This window comes from Panulirus ornatus, chromosome 32 (assembly GCF_036320965.1).
Source record: "Panulirus ornatus isolate Po-2019 chromosome 32, ASM3632096v1, whole genome shotgun sequence".
Classification (NCBI taxonomy): Eukaryota; Metazoa; Arthropoda; class Malacostraca; order Decapoda; family Palinuridae; genus Panulirus; species Panulirus ornatus.
The window spans coordinates 26,230,263-26,249,495 of NC_092255.1; the positions used below are offsets into that span (position 1 = coordinate 26,230,263).

The following is a 19,233-nucleotide window of genomic DNA, read 5'->3' on the forward strand; positions in this document are numbered from 1 at the left end:
CGAGTCCCCGACAGGGCAGCCGGCTCATAGCCCACTCACTGTTCATCCTCCCCTCTGGGACTGGTCGATGAAGCGGACCTGGCGAATGTTAGGGTTATACACGTGTGTGAAGAAACATAAAGAATATATATATATATATATATATATATATATATATATATATATATATATATATATATATATATATATATATATATATATATATATATATATATATATGGTTAAGAGATGAGGCAACATACGTGTGTGTACAACTCCCCGTAACACACACACACACACACCTGCTGTATATACAAGACCCTCACACAAGATCGGATCTGGCTGGTCAGATGGGACGGAGGATCTAAGCGACCAGGCCACAACCATGATCCTCTTCATCGCGACATAAACAAGATGGGATCTTCACTCTGGTGTTACCTAAAGGAGGCGTCATCCTCGCCCACGGTGATAACTGTCTCTCCTGGACGACCACCATCAACTGTGGCGTCCTTTGATGTGGTGGTGGTGGTGATGGTGGTAGAAGTTGTGGTCAGGATGGACAGTGCTGATGATGTGCTGGGAAAGGAGGTAGTGTGGTGCTCTCATGGTGGTAATGATGATGTTTTGGTGATAGTGTTGTGGCCGTGATGATGATGATGATGGTTGTAACCACCTATTTGTACAGTAAGGGGACGCAGTTCTACACTCGAGGAGCTTCATCTTTACATGTAATGGAACAAGTTTCTTTCTTAAGTTCATGTTATGGCCTCTGGTTGTTCTATCCTTACAACTTTCGAAGAACCGTTCACCGTTGACGTCACCAAGCATGGTTTAAAAACTTAAAGGCTGTGATCAGGTCACCCCCACTTTTCTTTCTTCCATAATGTGCAAATCTGAAGCCTCAAACTTTCCCTGTAACACAGCTCTCTTCATTTTGTGAGGGAATAGAGATGGTGTGGTGGTGGTCCAGTCCTGACAGCCTTTCGTGTCTGACAAAGACCCTTTGTGACCTCTATAACCCGTGTAAGCTACCGCTTACTGGATGAGCATGGCGCGAGGAGAGTAAATAAATAGCCAGATAAACTGGCCGCCGTTCAAGCAAAATTGAAAATGATTTGGCCTGGGTGACGTGTCTCCCGATCACCTTCAACCAGTTCGTCAGCCCCGCCGACACACACTAGTCTCCCAGCTGAGTCACACTGGTCTTGGGCTGCTTCCAAGTGGTCTCAGACAGCCCGGTACCGTACCTTCTGATGCTCACACACAGGTATCAGGCTGGCCTCATGCATTGTGGTTTGGTGCTGACGTGCTGTCTTCACTGTAACTAGTGATATCATCATTACCATCAATGGTATCCATAATGCTATCATTACCACTAATAGCTCAAGAAGCTACGTCCTCCGTACTGCGGCAGTGGCCTATCTAGGGTATGGCAGGTAGGGCAGGTGCCCTGGACGCCACTCAACAGGCTTCTTTCATGACATATGCTACCCAATTGACATTTCTAACAGCTTGGTTTTGTGAGATAAAAAAGAAACGCACTTACTTTTCAACTGTAGTAATATTTTGCTACCATCAGTTGATTTCATCTATAGTAATATCTTGCTACTATCAGTTGCATTACCGCTTCTACGTTACAATTTTGATGAAATAAGTCTTTAAGTCTTTAAGAGTTTATATGAATTTAAGTTTGGCCTAACTCTTCAACAGTTTATAATAACTCTGGATATATCTTTATATACATCCACTGTATGTACATTTTTCATCAAGCCAGGGGCGCAATTTCAATGATTGCCATAAGTGCTATTTCCCCTAGATGCGCCCTTGTCCTGCGGCGCCATTCACTCCAGGTCACACGGGGAGTGGCCCAGTTGGCACACACTGAGGTGTACAGGTACCGTGTTTACAAATTAGGAACACTTGTGGACTACATATAAAGCTGGTCTTCGTTTTAGGTCTTTAATGTTCTAAATATGTAATTTCTAATCTGCAGTGGCGCATGCTGCTGCTACTTTGCTTTAAAACTGCTATACTGCTAAGACGATCACCACTAGACATTATCGACCCAGCTTAGGATTTATGGCATTATTCTTCCAACAATGTGAACTTTCCAGAGCTAGATAAACAATATCACCATTCTATACAGCTATACTTTGATGATATGTAGCCGAGGACGTGGCCTCGATACGCTACCGTAGCACGTAACCTTAGACATCATGCAAAGCGTAATATCTTATATAATAACATGCAGTTGTAAGTTGTACTGTCTGCTGGCTTAGTTCTACGTTAGGGCCAACACCCTCGTGTTTATGAGTCTCATATCCTGCGGACAACCAAGTCCTTCATCCTCGATCAGTACCCATGTAAAAGCTCGTCCTCAACACCTTCAGAAGTTCTGTACCCACCCAGACTCGGCCTTTTCACACTTTTGCTGCCAGTTACAGAGTTCCCGTTAATTTTCATAGTCCTGGACGAACGCCGGGAGTTTTCAAAGCTATATTGCCGAAACTCAACACTTTTCTAAGCGTTGCAGCAATATTCTGGTACTTTTCACTCACTCTCTCTCTCTCTCTCTCTCTCTCTCTCTCTCTCTCTCTCTCTCTCTCTCTCTCTCTCTCTCACTCTCTCAACTTCATTAGTACCGCCGTACCAACAAGAGGTCATCTCTTATTTTTCCACAACGGTAGTAGTCTACAGCCATCTAGTTGATTTGTCTGTACACGGAAGTGCTAAAGAATCGTAACATGTGCACGTCTGACGATCCCTTGTGCTTTCTTTTCGTATCACTGACCTCCTCACTCAACACCACGTTATTACTGAGCGGTAAGGAGGAGAACAGACGAGGCTGGGCAGCTGAGGAACAGAGGATGGTTGTAGGGTGTGAAGATGTATGGTGTTGGTTTACTGAGCAGTGTGAGTGGTTTCTGTTCCACATAAGTGGCTACTTTGTCATGCCTCCCCTTATACACAATCTCTCTGCCAACTTGATACACTTATACCTATCAAGTGTGTGGCCGCTTCCCCCTCTCCCTAAACAATGTCCACTGTGATGTTGACATCTGTTTCTTTACTTCAATCTGTATAGGATTATTTCTTAATGTTTGTGCCGGTAATGATGGAGACATTGTATCTTTCTTGAACCTTCACTTTTCATTCATTTCCTGGTATCTGTTCAGCAAATGATCTGTCTGTCAGTCAGGTGTACATACAATCTATTTAATACTTCATCTTGCCAACCTTTACATCTTTCTTATTTCATCTTATCCGTGGTTTGGGTGACCTTAAATAATCATATCATTCTACATCCTTTCCCTACCACAGATAACACCCTCATCCGTAAGTCCTTCAGATCTCATTATTATTTTTCTCTTCCCCGTTTCTCAGCCCATACTTCATTCCCCAGCCAACGTAGACTCTATCCTGAGGTGTGAGGTGAACACTACCTGTGTCTGTACGAGACAGTCTGCTGTTTCCTCGCTCTTACCAGCCACCTCAAAATCGGCCATAAACAACAGAGGCTAATATGAGACCCTTTTCCTGCCGCACATCCGGTTCTTCTGCCATCCCACCATCTGAATCAGAGGGACCACTGTTGTCATACACAGCAGTGGTACCACCAAACTCCCTTGATCCTAACATGTTCCAATATCTCACACTTCCGCTCCTACCACTTTGCCATACTTTCTTGAAGTGATCTGTTGTACCTGCAACCTATGGCTTCACACTCTGTGACATACTCCTCTTAAACTTCATCTACGTCGCAATCAACGTCATTCCAAAAATTACCAGTTCAGACATTTCTCTACTGCTCTTCTAACAACCTAACTGCTTCAGACTTGTTATCCCATGGTTTCAAAAGTGTTTCCTCTTGAAACATCCAGCTTTCCTGCTGAAGTGAAATTCGTAAGATATTTTGTAGGTAAAGTTAAATAGATTCATGTAATATATCGAATGCCGTATAAAATGTTATATGCGTTAAGGACAGAAATATCCCAAAGGCAATAAATGCCGCATCCCGCTGGTGCAGCAGTGGCAACACTCAGTGTTCAATACCGTATATTTTCTAACATTAGAAATAGATCGACTGATAGATATACAGAAAAAGTCATATAGATAAACGGATAAGAGGGCTAAGGAGCCCGCATTTGCACACTCGACTAAGTCTGGGAGAGTATGGTACCCTGCCACTGTGGTTGTACCACTGGTGCAGCTGTGGCAACAAGCCACTCCTTAAGCGTTGGATTCGAGTGTTGTTGCCACGGTCAGGGCTGAGCAGATGATGAGGCGCGAGGAGGACCAGCTGTATAAAGGAAGTGAGAAATAAATGATTGATTCACCACACCAAGAACAACAACAGAAAGATTATTTGACTTACCTACTAATTATCTCCTTACCTACCAACCTAACCCTCCACCACACACACACACACACACACACACACACACACAGGCACACACACACACACACACACACACACACACACACACACACACACACACACACACCATTCTAGGCGATGCCTTAACCCTCCTCCCCGTAGGGTGGAATGAGAGGGCCGTCCGACCCGACCCTTTATCTTGCCTTAACGACCTGACCAGTGGTGGACGTGACCCAGCTAATGTGTCACAAGACGGCTACTGCTGCACGAGATGGAAGGGAGGAAGGAGGCGAGGCGTGCGCTACAGGCCAGGCAAGAAGCCGGTCCAGCGAGGTGGCGGGGAACAGCTAGGGAGAATGAATGAGCCGTCCACCGCGCCCACCTGACCTCTCTTACTGGCATTGCCTCTCACCCTCCGGGGAAAACCATTCATCTTCCAACAAAAATGACAACAAACATGTTGTTTGTTACCCTGCAGTATTTCCTGTCACAAATGTTACGTAATACTGTAGACTGCTGCAGGAAGTGTGTGCATGAGAGGCGGGTGAGTGCACAGCCTGAGGTGAATGTAGAGTAGGGCGGTGGTCCCTAAGCAAACTTCTCTGACGTAATGACTTAGTTCCTGTAGTTGATGACGTCACCACTCGCGTAAATAAATCACTTCTACTGCGTACTTAACGTGCCTTTAACTTGAAGGTAGGTATACACTCCCGAGCCCTATGGTGTTTCTTACGGACCAAACACAAAGGGTAAGGAAACGACTCCCCCAAGAGCGGCGGATAAAGAACATATGGCCTCGAAATTTGTGGAAGATATAAAGCGCTTCCATTCCTGAGGGAGAGATGAAGGTGTGTGTGTGTGTGTGTGTGTGTGTGTGTGTGTGTGTGTGTGTGTGTGTGTGTGTGTGTGTGTGTAAGAGAAAGAGGTAATACTAAGAATCAGACTATGAAAAGCAGTTTCATCGCAACTATTTTTGGACATATTCACTTCGCATCCACCATTTTTGTGTTAAGATGAAAATCATTGGTCTATACATATAAATACAATGTAAAAATATATAGCTGATTTCAGTTAATTCATTAAGAGTACAAACATGATTTTTGGACTAACCTGCCACAATGTCATTCTTTAACACATCTATTGAAAAAGCCTATTGTGTTACTTGGGTCAATGTTTTGTGGAGCCTCAGCTGTGTGACACAGTAATATGTTATAGAGACTGTTACATGGGTCACTACGAGATAACAAAGTTATGAGGCAGGAAAAGAGCACTACACGGGAGTGTCTTGAAATATTAAAAAAAAAAAATAGTTTAAAAAGTCTCCTCTTACCTTCTTCTGCCAAATTTACATACACCTCACAAAATAATGTCACCATAAATGAAATTCATTTAAAATTTGCTTCTCTTGTCCAAACAAAAGCTCAAATGATAAAACCTGTACGACTCAGAATATATTTGTTTGGGCCGCACTGGTGCTGAACTGAGCAGTAATTCAGGTTAAGGCATCAGGCCAGCAAGCTGAGTGGCTGGGCAAGTGAAGATATAGTAGCTCTGGGTGTAGTGAGGTGGTGATGGTGCAGTGTGAGGATGGTGTCGTCTTGGTGATTACGACGATAATACTGTGTTGTGGTACGGTGTGAGGAGGCTAACGTGCCAGGGCATTACATTACAAAGTTGTGAAGATAAAATGCGATGAAAATAATAAGATACAGTGTGGTGATGATTCCCTGTGGTAACGCTGCAATGTGATGATGATCATGTGGTGACGGTCTGGTGTTGTGGTAGGATAACGATGTTCAGTCTTGAAAGTCTCTAAATAACTGTACCTGGACCAAGCTCTGATAACTGTACCAGGACCCAGACCAAGCTCTGATAACTGTACCAGGACCCAGACCAAGCTCTGATAACTGTACCTGGACCAAGCTCTGATCACTGTACCAGGACCCAGACCAAGCTCTGATAACTGTACCTGGACCAAGCTCTGATCACTGTACCAGGACCCAGACCAAGCTCTGATAACTGTACCTGGACCAAGCTCTGATCACTGTAACAGGACCCAGACCAAGCTCTGATAACTGTACCTGGACCAAGCTCTGATAACTGTACGTGGACCCAGACCAAGCTCTGATAACTGTACCAGGACCCAGACCAAGCTCTGATAACTGTACGTGGACCCAGACCAAGCTCTGATAACTGTACCAGGACCCAGACCAAGCTCTGATAACTGTACCTGGACCAAGGTCCGATACCTGGACCAGGACCCAGACCAAGCTCTGATACCTGGACCGACCTATGATTTGCGCCGGCAGTTTCCTGCACTGGACCGAAAGCGGTCTGACCTAGTGACCCCTCCAGCACGTCGCTTTGACTCTTGATCACGACGGTACGATCCTGACGTATAATAGCCTGACCAACGACCCGATCGTAGGACTGGCTATATCGTACCCAAAGACCGTGCCGTCGTGCTAAGAGGACGCACCGTTGTGCTTACAGATCGTACCGTCGTGCTCAAGGGCCGTACCATCGTACTGAAGGACGGTGCCGGGGTGTTCGAGAGGTCAACCCCAGCAGAAGCAATAGGAAAAAAAAAAAAAAAAAACCCGCAGCAACTGGAGCCAGTTTGTGAATGAATACTGAATGTCAACATCTGTGTGAACGTTGATACACTCTTCCTTCATACGTAATTACGGCTCGCTGCTGTACTGTATAATTCACGGAATAACAGTATTCTGACGGTGTTTCCTGCATCATCAGCTCAACGATGAAGTTTACACAGAGAGAAAAACAATACAAAGTTGTGGTAAGATAACATACGGGACCTGTCAGGTAAGAGTCTCTGGATATCGATCGGCGAAATTGTCCCGTGATAAAGTAATGTGATTCACTTGTCTTATATCGTTAAATATGACCAAAGTTCGTCAACAAGGTTGGCAGTGAGGCCAACAGGGCATCAGGCAGCCCAGGTCTTCGTCCGGCGTCGAAAAAACGTTAAAGAAGGACACAGACTCCGGGCGCCATGGTGGCAATCTTGCAGGTAGGATGAAGGGAGGTCCTCACATGTGAGCCAACCTCCACCACCCATATCCTCCACCACCACCACCACCACCAACCTCCTCCAACACCTCAGTCACCCACTGAACCTCTCGGTGGAAACCTGAACTGTGGCTAACCCTTTCATAACTGGCTCAGATCTTTATGATCCCAGGCGGTGCTGTGGCTACGTCAGTGTGCGAGGTGTCCGGGCTGGCTGGCCCCGACGCCCCACGCACTACACACTACTGCTGCGCCTCCTGCAGGAAGTAACTTGAAAACGACAATGAATGGAACTTGTTTCGACACTACTGCATTAATGGATTCTCCGCCAATGAAGGTTTGTGATATGTGTGTGTGTGTGTGTGTGTGTGTGTGTGTGTGTGTGTGTGTGTAACAAGCGTTGTCCGGTGGCTGGGCAGAATGGAAAGTTGGTGTCTTGCTGAAAACAAAGAGTCGGCGTGAGGAGGTGCCTCCTGCCCAGACCACACCATAAATAACATGTGCTTGACCATCGTCCAGGGCGCTACTGGCCTGACGCTGCTCTACCACGTCAGCAAGTCTGCCATGAAGGAAACTCAAGTGTGAGGTGACGTTATGAGGTGAGGGCTTGACCCCACACGGCGCCTGCAGTGTGTCCGAGCGTGGCGACCCTTCCTGCGGCACACTACCAACCGTACACCAACCCTCACCCCTACATAATCACCCCTTTATAACTTCTAATTATTGCCTGCTCTCTGCCCTCCACACTGCACACGCCACAGTGGCTCCAGTGACATACTTCTAGTGTCAGGTTATAATGTAATGATATAATAGTTATAACAACTCCTTGTCTTATCGACTATAGAATCAGACGAGGATCATTTATCGAGTACGTCCATACGTTAACCATGGTGTGTTACCTGCTGGGAGGGAGGTATGCCAGACACACCAGACCAGCATCACTGTGCTCTACTGCCCTGCACCAACCTCGGGTACCAGTACCATCCCTCACTAACCATCACCACTTTACACCTCGGGTTCGACTCCCGACATTACAGCCTCGAGTATGTCTTTCCTCATTACCCACTAGTGTGCCCCTCCTACCAAGTACCACACCACACCACAAACTGCTTCACTACCTAACAGCACCGTTATCATCGTCAGTACAACACCACTACTCCATGTGTCTCCATCGTTTCCCCCAGTACCTACCAACACGACCCTTGATCTTCCAGACACTATCCCTGCATACGTACCTTGAGTACTGTCACTGCTACCCCTCCTCCCCCATCATGTCCTCCCCTTCCACTGCCTCTTCCCCTCGAGCACCACAACCATCCCAGCAGAACACCATTGGTTTTCTCCATTCCCACAACGTCCTCCTCCCACTTCGATCACCACTGGTGTGTCCTCCTCAAGTATCACTACTGTTCCCACAAGAACTGACTGCGTCCATTGCCCGAGTGCCACGACTGTCGTCAGTCCCAAGCACAGTACCACCTTCCTCCTCACCTCGACTCCTCCCAGGACATCATGAGCGGTTGTGAGATGGTTCCCTGAGCCAGGGAAGAACGCACAAGGTGTATAAACTGGCATTGTGTTATACTACACGTGCAGTACTGCGACTGGTCCCCATCCGAGTTCCACCACCACTCTTGCTGCCACCACCTACCCTAATACCGCCACCTACCCGACCACTACACCCACCTACAACACCATACCACCACCCATCCACCTATTCACCAACCCAATCACACCGCCACCATCACTACCCACTCCAACACCACTTCGCAAGCCACCAGCTACAAAACTGCAGGTTCCTCCATGCAGTAACTAACATCCAGTTAATTGGTCCATTAATTACGGAAAACGGTGAGTTGGTTCAAGACAATGAAGCCAAAGATATGTCTTAATTATTCTTTTTTCCACCCGTATTCACCAGTGAAAACACAGCTCATTCCTAGAACAAGTCCCATCGCTCGGAGAGAACATTCTGCAATATATTGACGTACATATTCATTAAGAAATACTACAGGTCAACAGTGAAATAGTATTTGACTACTCTTTTCAGTAAGTCACTTACTACAGGGGAAAGTTATAGAGGACTAGAGATTTGCCAATGGAATACCGATAATCAAAAAAAGGTTTTAAGACCCTGCTCAGGAATTATTGCCCAATAAGCTTAATGTCCGTAGTCCGTAAACTTGTGGAAACCATCATTCGAGACAAGACTGTAAAGCATTTAGAGGTGTATCATTTCATCAACAATTCTCAGCTTGGTTTTCCCACGTACTGTTCATGTCCGACAAATCTGCTTAATTTGTATCATGATGTAATCAACATGTATGATGAATGTGAAACAACTGATGTCAATTTGATTTCAGAAAACATTCGATAAAATCACACGTTAAAGATTACAATCTTAAGTTCAGTCACTTGGCATAGATGTGGTTTTGCTTCAGTGGTTAGAAAATTGGTTGTGGCCATAAACAAATACTAGTGATTAACGGTTAAGCCTCAGAATGGCTAAGTGCAATAAGTGGTGTACCGCAGGGTTTGGTCTTGGGACCGGTTCTCTTTCTCATACATATTAATGACACTAGTAATGGCCTGCGGTGCAAGATATCAAAATTTGCAGGAAATGAAGCTACAACAGAAACTGAACGTTTACAGCTGTAAGCTGACACAGACGAACCGATGGCCTGGAGTCTCAAGTGGTAAATGAATTTTGATATCGATAACTGTATAAAACTTTACACATCGGAGATTAAAATCAGTGGACAAGCTAGAGATGAATTCTGATGTTATTACGTAGATATACACAGACAAAGCACCTCAATGAGAGTATGGGTGAAGGGCACCTATTCAGGGGTGGGTGGAGGCAAGTCTAGTGTACAGTGGGTACAATATTTCTGCATGGGAGGGTGACAGGTGGGCCAGAGTGGGGACCATGGACCTATGGGGTCCCCCTGCCGTCAGAAGGGGAGGGGGGTATAGGACACATCACATACATGATATATAATTACATGATAGTGAGTGGTGCTGATAGCAACATAGGTAACATGTGTGTTGTTCAAAGCAAGTTTTAAATAAGTCATACAAACACAGATCATCTTGTTACCTTTACAATTACATTATAATCACAAACAAATTACATATCCACTGAGGCGTGTACTTGAAACAGGACACAGCGTAGCGTGCACTAGTTAACAGTGATAGCATTATGGAAGGTCAAAGAGACATTGAAAGGCAAATGAGTTAAAAAAGCTGTATTAATCTCTTATGATCAAAAGCCAAGTAAGCAGTGCATTAAAGCAGCGGGGTTTTCGTATCTACGTCGAGGGAACTAATCCTCACACTTTACAATTTAATGGGCAGAGCAGAGCGGCCAGCTGCCAAGATGACTCCCTCGACTGGGAAGAAAATCCTATGAGAGCTGGCCACACGACCTGAAGCTTAGGAAAGAGAAGATGAAACGTTGGTTGATACAGTTACTCATAATCATCTAAGGTTATGATCATCTCGATCTAAGTCGTTACTAAAAGCTAGATTTGTCACACTTCACGCATGGTAATGGATACTGTAGGTTAGCGTTTTTACCTCGAATGAGTCAAAGGTTTTTTCTTTCAACAGAAATATGGAATGATTTACCCGTCATAGTTCCTTGAGACACCTTCAACAGACATAACCAATACTTCGTTTCAATTCCACGACTAACATCATCATTTCCTCTGTTGTTACATATAAAATTTACAGTTAGTTCTTTTTCTAAGTTACTTGTTTTCTTTTCTACTCATACCACACCGCTCTCCAAGCTTCTGATCTCCTCCACTATCATAAACAGTCACCAAAGTCCCCAGTGGTCTCTTACTGTTTGTGATCGTGTGTTCCTTTGTATCCAGAGACCAGCCATCGTGGACTCCGTTGGTCTGGTGCCTCAGGCAACAATGGCATTTCCTAACAGTAGTCATTTCTCGGTCTCTGAGGTCGTGGCTGGTTACCATAACATTGCTTGTTACACAACATTTGTTACCCACTATATTCCGGTCACAGAGACTATGGTGATACAAGCACACTTACCACCATCATGAACACCATCCTTAACAACATTAACATCACTCATTAAACAAATTAACTGTGACATCAAAGACCAGAACAATATACTTAACTGCTACAACAATATAAACAGTAACTTAACAAGAAACCACATCACTAACTCTCTAAACACGACTATCAGCAACAGTAAACAACCTGACCCAGATCAACACTACCAACAACAACAACAACCATACCTAAATCAACACTACCAACAACAACTACATTTCCGACATCAACAGTGGCAACAATGACCTGGCCAACTTCAACACGACCAGCACCAGCAGCAACACTACCAACAACCACATCATCGTTACTAAATATGTTTAGGATTTCCAAAAACATATCGTCACTGCCGACATCAACACCGCCACAACAATACTACCTACAACACTTGCAACAACACCATCACTATCAACAACAACAACTACAGCAGGAGAGCCTCCCGGACACGGCCGGAGCTAGCACCTGGCTCAGGTGTTCGGCCTGCGTGTTTTTGTTTAACCTTGTTAATGCATAAGGTATACGTGTGAGCAGTGTGGTGTGTTGTGTCCATGTGTCGTGGTGGCAAGCTGGTCCGACCAGTGGCTGCCTGCCGCTCAGATGGTCGTGTGTACCATCAACCTGGGCTCCCACGTCCGCCACACCTTCCTCATTCATGGCCACGCTGATTCATTCACTGGTTGCCCGCGGCTGGTGTGGTGGCGGTGGTTGTGGTGGTAGTGACTGGCCCGGCAGCTCCACCATATTAGGCGGGTGCTTACATCACTGGTGTTTACCTGGCTGGCCTTCAGTAGGGATGTAAGTCAGAGATGATATTGTGTTCACTGGTTAAAATGTTTGCTTCCCTATAGCTCTCCTCCACACCTCCTCTTCCATCTGTTTTAAGTCTTCTTCGTCCTTCTGAGTCTCGTCTGTTTTCTACACCTTCTCCTCGCGATTTATGTCTTCCTCCGCAAGAAAGAATATATTGTCCTCAGTCATCTTCCTCTACTTACTTTTGGTGACAATCAACATCCTAAAGCTGGCCTTTGACCTAACCCTTGCGGGTTCATGTCAAAGACCATCAGTTTCGATGGTGAAGATGCGTTCGTTAAGGGCGTAGTGAACTTATGTTTATCGTGGCGGATGTAGTGAAGATGCGCTTGGCGGTGTCTCCCTCCACAATGAGCATGATGGCGAGTGATAGTGTGGGAGGAGACGTACTGCAGTCGCTCATGAATCTTGGAGTTTCTAGTTTCTGTTACTTTCCCCTTCCCTCCCTCGTCTGGTCTCCTCCCACCAGCTCTTGCAATATTCTTCTTCCTTGTTGGCACACCTATGCCTGGTCCTCCGCCCCTCTTCACTCCCATCCCGGAAAAGGACAGACAGAGTGGGTAGCAGCAGCAGCAAGAACAGGTACGGGACGTGGGTGGCGGCAGAAGCAAAATTAGGGTCAGCAGGAGACATAAAAGGCAGCAGCAGCCAGCAGCAGGAAGTGTGTGAAACATAAGCAGGAGTCGTGAGCAGGAGAAGCAGCAGTCACAAAGGCAGAAGATAGCAGCACAAACAGCAGGGGTAACAAGGGAGGAGAGCAGTAAGAACAGTAGGGGGTAACAAAGGCAGAAGAGAGTAGCAGCAACCAAAGGGGGTAACAAGGGAGGAGAGCAGCATCAACATCCATAAGGACAAAGACAGCAGCAGCAGCAAAAACATCAAAAGGTATGGCCGGCCAAGCCAAGCAGCAGAGGTAACAAGGGCAATAGCAGCAGCAGCCGTCGTGAGAGGAACACAGAGCATATTGTCCTGGCGCAGGTGTTGGGTCCCTCTAGTTTTCCAGCCAGTTTTTACCCCGCCTCAGATGACGCAGCTGACTGATACTTATGTGATAATGTGACGAGAGGCCAGGTGGTGCGGCGGCCAACCAGGTGGCAGGCAGGCGGCGGCGTTGCCAAGAAGCTGTGCCACGCAAGGCCAGCACACACCCAGTCAGTCAGACCTAAGTGGCTTCGTTGTTCCTCTACACGTGTAGATCTCCTCCCTCCCGACACTGCCCGCTCCACCCCACTCACCATCATCTATATATAAACCACTTCAGCTTTTTTTCCCCCTTTAATTCCTAGTTTTTCTCGATCTCAGTCACCAAGTGACGTGCACCGTACACTTTAGCTGGGATCATTCAAAGCGAGTCAGGAATATCAAGACAAAATATTGTATGTATACAGTGTATATATCCATATAGTTGTTTCTTCAATCACTCGTCCATTGTGTAGCCGGATATGCACTAGTCGGTCGCCGACCAGCTGTCAGTTCGTAGTTTGAGTGAGACCATGTTACAGTAAATATATTTCCCATACACAGAATGGATATCCAGCAAGATATAAGCTGCAGGAATCTCTGTGTGAGAGGGATATAACGGTAGACTGTGTATCTCATCAGACGTCAGTGCCCCATGTAAGAAGAGTTATGAAGGAGACAAACTGTATGATAAATATTACAATCACATCGAACTTCATGGATACAAAAATATTCAGCAAACTATTGCCGGCGTATATTTGGCGGACACTAGAATATGTTCCTTACGTCTGGTCACTACACTTCCAGAAACACAAAATTAAATAGAAAAGGTCCAGGGGGAGGGCAACAAAGCTGGGTCCAGAATTAAGAGCTAAATTACAGTGAGGAGTTAGAAGCTCTAATTTTGTCCATCGTAGAAGAGAAAAGATTAAGGGGTGACTTGACGACAATCCTCAAGTTTCTTGTTAAATGACGTCAACAATAAAAAGTTTGTGACCATACAGAAGATAAAACAGGTTTAAGCCACAACATAAAATCGAGCGAGAAACATGTGAAGAGATGGATGGAATAAGCTAAGAGATGAAATTGTGGATACTGACAAACTACGAAGTTTAAAATGTTGTAAGAAAGTAAAGAAAGTTCAAGAGATGGGGCCCCATGTGTGTCGGACTCCCTTGCCGTGCAATACAAGCAGGTAATTACAGAGCCTCCCTTCCCGCCTGACGCACATTACATGTCACCCAAGATCTATAGCCAGTGTTCCCGGGCGCAGAACGTGTCCATACCATTAACAGTAATTATATGACGTGAAGGTAAGAGGCTGGCAAGGAAGCTGCCATTCACATGCCGTCATTATTACTATTAAGAGGCAAGGATGGTGTGCAATACTCCACTAACTGTTCGTTAGCACCACCATCAACACACTGTCAACATTCTACTCTGTAAAAGTACTGCTGAAGTTGTTATATTTCGTACTTGGGCCTCCTTGCCCCACTTCAAAACACACCGTCAACAGATGTGTATCACAGTGTTTACCACGTTATCCCATGTTTCATAGTGTGGCGGGCGGGTCTACTCCATCCTTAAATAGGCGTCTGGTGTCCTATATTACCTGTCTTCTCACCTGACCAACCTCACTATATAACAACCAACCTACCGAAATACTTACCTAATACCGTCCACCGTATGTCTGATGTCTGCCAGTTTTGTCATACTGAAATTGATTTCTCTTTCCATTTTCTGTTCTTCAGAGGGACGAAACGTGTGTTGATATTTTCTAACCATTACTTTTACACTTGAATTCAGTTACTTTCCCACCTACTTACCATACCTTCTTCCCCTACCTACCTACCATAGTAAATCACAGATGTGATGAAGGTAAAGATTATACAGGAAAACAAAGGAAAACTTATGAAAATAAAAAAAAACGCACACATTTTACCTAAACTCTCATATGAAAGCAACTTTAAACATAAAAGATAATGGGTTACATACTATACACGCGAGAGAAGACATTACTTCAACTTAAAGTTATGGTGAAGGAAGATAAAACATGTAGAGTTAAAATGAAATACTGCGTCCAGGCCAGATGGTCTGCTGGTCCAGGCCACATGGCCTGCTGGTCCAGGCCAGATGGTCTGCTGGTCCAGGCCAGATGGTCTGCTGGTCCAGGCCAAGTCTTGAAGATGATTAGTTCTTCTGAAATTACATTTGTCATATATCTTCACTTCATCAAAGTAAAATCCAGGAATATGATGATCTAATTCATATTTCTAGTTTTATTAACATTTATAAAAAATTGAATATTAAGCAGTCAGACAAGGAGAGGAACTGACGAGAATATATGATATGATTTCTGGAGTAATATCGGAAGCCTAACAAATGGAGGGAGCGGCCGGTGGCGGGGGGATGGGGCAGACATGCCCCCGTCTCTCTGATAGATTTTAGTAAAAACGAAAGTAAAAACTGGTTTGATAGCTTCTCTTCCTTCGATCATTTCAATCCACACGGAATTCTTCTTTTCTCTTTCATTCGAAGCAAAATAGCAAGAGAACAATTTACCTAATATAATTTTCATGTTCAACAGAAGGATGGAGTTTGTATTTTCTGTCATGTAATCCAGAGCAACACAGGGCGAGCCCCTCTCCAGTTTCTACTTTTCCGAAAGAAGGAACAGAAAAGGGGGCCAAGTGAGGATTTTCCCTTTAAGGCTCAGTACTTTGTTTTTAACGCTACCTCGCTAACGAGGGAAATGGCGAATATGTATGAAAAAAACCAATCTAGTGATGTGACTCTGGTTACATGTGAATAAGCGCTGTGTTATGGTAGCAAGAGCAGGTGTGTTGAGGTAAGTGTGGTAGTAAGACCAGGTGTGTTGTGTTGCAGGTGTGGCTATACCCGGAGGAGGGGTGGGCGAGAGCTTCCTGCAACAGTCACTGGCTCCTCAAGACTCCATGGTGGTCCCGCCGGCACTGCTGCATCCTCGAGGTGGAGGGAACCAAGAGGTGAGTCTCTAGGTAATCCTCGAGGTGGAGGGAACCATGAGGTGAGTCTCTAGGTAATCCTCGAGGTGGAGGGAACCAAGAGGTGAGTCTCTAGGTAATCCTCGAGGTGGAGGGAACCAAGAGGTGAGTCTCTAGGTAATCCTCGAGGTGGAGGGAACCAAGAGGTGAGTCTCTAGGTAATCCTCGAGGTGGAGGGAACCAAGAGGTGAGTCTCTAGGTAATCCTCGAGGTGGAGGGAACCATGAGGTGAGTCTCTAGGTAATCCTCGAGGTGGAGGGAACCATGAGGTGAGTCTCTAGGTAATCCTCGAGGTGGAGGGAACCATGAGGTGAGTCTCTAGGTAATCCTCGAGGTGGAGGGAACCATGAGGTGAGTCTCTAAGTAATCCTCGAGGTGAAGGGAACCATGAGGTGAGTCTCTAGGTAATCCTCGAGGTGGAGGGAACCAAGAGGTGAGTCTCTAGGTTATTCTCAAGGTGAAGCACCAAAAAATGAGTTAGTAGGTCATCCTTGAGGTGGAGGAAACCAAGAGGTATGTCACTATAGGTTATCCTAACTAAGACGAGCATCAAGAGGTGATTCACTAAGAGCTTACCCCTCAAGTTGAAGGGCACTATGTGCTGAGTCACTAGGTTATCCTCGAGTTGGAGGCACATAGATCCACACCACTAGGAGGTCATCCTCGGAGTTATGGGAAACAAAAGGTAAGTCCACAAGTCATCCTCAAGTTGGAAGACACCAAGAAGTACCACTAGGAGGTCATCCTCGAGGTGGAGGACACCAGGATATGAGTTACTGAAAAGGCAGGACAGGGATGAAGGGCACCAGCAGGTTAGTCCTTGCCTCACTCCTGGGACCGGGAGATGAGTCACTCCCTGGTCTGGGTGGAAGTGGAGGGAAGGTGGTACAGTGGAGGGCACTAGAAGCTGGTGCAAGTGAAGGGAAGCCACCCTGCAAGTTCAGCATGAGTGTGTTAGGTCAGCAGGTTTGCCAGCGTTTCGTACCGACACACACAAGTGTTACATGACCATTGGGTGTGTGTGTGTGTGTGTGTGTGTGTGTGTGTGTGTGTGTGTGTGTGTGTGTGTCCCCAACACCCAGAACATCACCCCTGGGACTGGTGAGAAGTATACCTCTCCCAGACACATCCTTCAACACAATGTTTATTTCACGATACTCAGATCAGCTGGGCAGCTACTGCATGATTAGGTGGAATGCATGAGTTACTGGTGGTCTGGAGTGTGGCTGGTGTTGAGTGTTCCCTCTGCCTGTTAGTGGCGGTGCTGAGTAACATGATGCACTGTCTCACTCCAACACACACACACACACACACACACACACACCCGTGCGCTCGTGTATATATCTTTCCTAATTAAAAGAATAATTAAAGTAGCTGTCTGTGTAATTACAACGAGACATATCTTACCATTATCTGACTCTTCATAAAGATGAAATCTATTTCTAACCTCTTTTTGTCCACGTTCAGAATCAACTGTGTCAAAAAATAGCCACTGACAAAGAGCAACTGAAGTTGGTCGTGGTAATAATAACAATGTGACGAACTATTATAGCGAGGGTCAGGAGCGGGGACGGCAAGCAACACACACACACACACAAGGGTTGAGCATATAGCCATCCTGCAGCTTCTGGGAGGTCCCTGCTACGGTGGAGCGAGTGATGAGACAAGCAAGCACAAGTTTCCAACTACAGGACTGCTCGCTTGATGCCACAGTCTGGCACAACCATTACATACATATGCATGGAACAACACCACACAAGTAATGCAAGTGATAACAAGTTAATAAAGTTACTTTCATATCGAAACCAGAGAAGCTGAAATAAGGACTGGATACTAGGTTCATGTCACACACAAATCATACCGTTAATCACTTCAGCTGGACGATACGACCCTTGACCACGACTGTACGACCCTTGGGTAAGATGGCCTGGCTTCTGACCTTATCCTTAAGTTTTATGTTAAAGGCCAGGTTATCTTACCCAAGGGTCATGCCGTCGTGATCAAGGAGGTTCAGCATCACAGTAAACACGTCTGTGCTTTAATGCGGCTTGTGTGATGAGTGTGGTGAGGGCGTAACGTGTGGTGCGCGGTGCAACGTGCCAGTCTTAACGACGTCGGCAAATTTTCCCTACCTCTCTCTCTCTCTCTCTCTCTCTCTGACACAACTGACACGATTCGTTCTTCGTAACTCTAGACTTTCCTGCGGGGAGCGCTACTCACTAGCCCTGCCTCGTGACAAAATCTCGTCTTAAACAAGGTACTCTCTCTCTCACATACATTCATCGTCACCTTTTACGCCACAGACCAGAACAAAAAGGTTTCAAACGTAGCAATACAGCAGCATGATGGCTACGAACACTACAACACTGCCACATGCAACACACAGACCTGGTCGAGACTGGTGGTGTTGGTGCAGGTGCTTGGCTCATGTGACACAAACATCACAGTCTTCACCCGTCCCGGCCAGCAGGAGCAGGACTGGGGAGGGAAGGCTGGGGTGAAGCAGGAGGGAAGGCAGTGGTCATGGGTCAGCCACCAGCAGACGGGACGACCTCGTGGTGACCAATAATTCCACTTTGGACTGGGTGACGTGAGGCGACACAGACATGATCCCACAACCAAAACTCGTTGGGAAACATGGTAACATTTTGAGAGTAGTTAGAGACTTGAAGATCTTGATGATCAGATTTTGATATAATCAAAGATGTACCATACAATGAAAGTTCCTGTTGCACAACGTGTCAACTCAACTATGTAAAGTTAGTGAAACAAAGACATGCCACTAACAGTCATTATAAATATCCCCGTCTGATAAAGACGTGACTGAGTAGATAAAAGTCTGACTGATGACAACGTCGGCAAGAGTGACAGAAACCTTCTCAGAAAATGTTTAATCTAAAAAAGGAATCACAAGCGATACCGTCAGTCGATCTGAGGCCAGTCAGACCATGTTACAGGCACCACCAGCGG

The 19,233-nt window shown here is 45.7% G+C and overlaps 1 protein-coding gene across 2 annotated transcripts in view; it reads left to right on the top strand.

Moving 5' to 3' along the window:
* LOC139759211 (uncharacterized) overlaps positions 1 to 19,233 on the top strand; it is a 55,989-nt gene that overhangs the window by 18,810 nt on the left and 17,946 nt on the right. The window contains exons 1-2 of one of the 2 annotated variants that reach the window (XM_071681290.1): positions 7,484 to 7,727; positions 16,127 to 16,245. In XM_071681290.1, the coding sequence (XP_071537391.1) occupies positions 7,674 to 7,727; positions 16,127 to 16,245 (173 nt within the window). In that variant the 5' untranslated portion in view covers positions 7,484 to 7,673. Of the gene's footprint in view, positions 1 to 7,483; positions 7,728 to 16,126; positions 16,246 to 19,233 lie in introns of those variants that run through there. The other variant, XM_071681289.1, reaches the window with a different exon arrangement.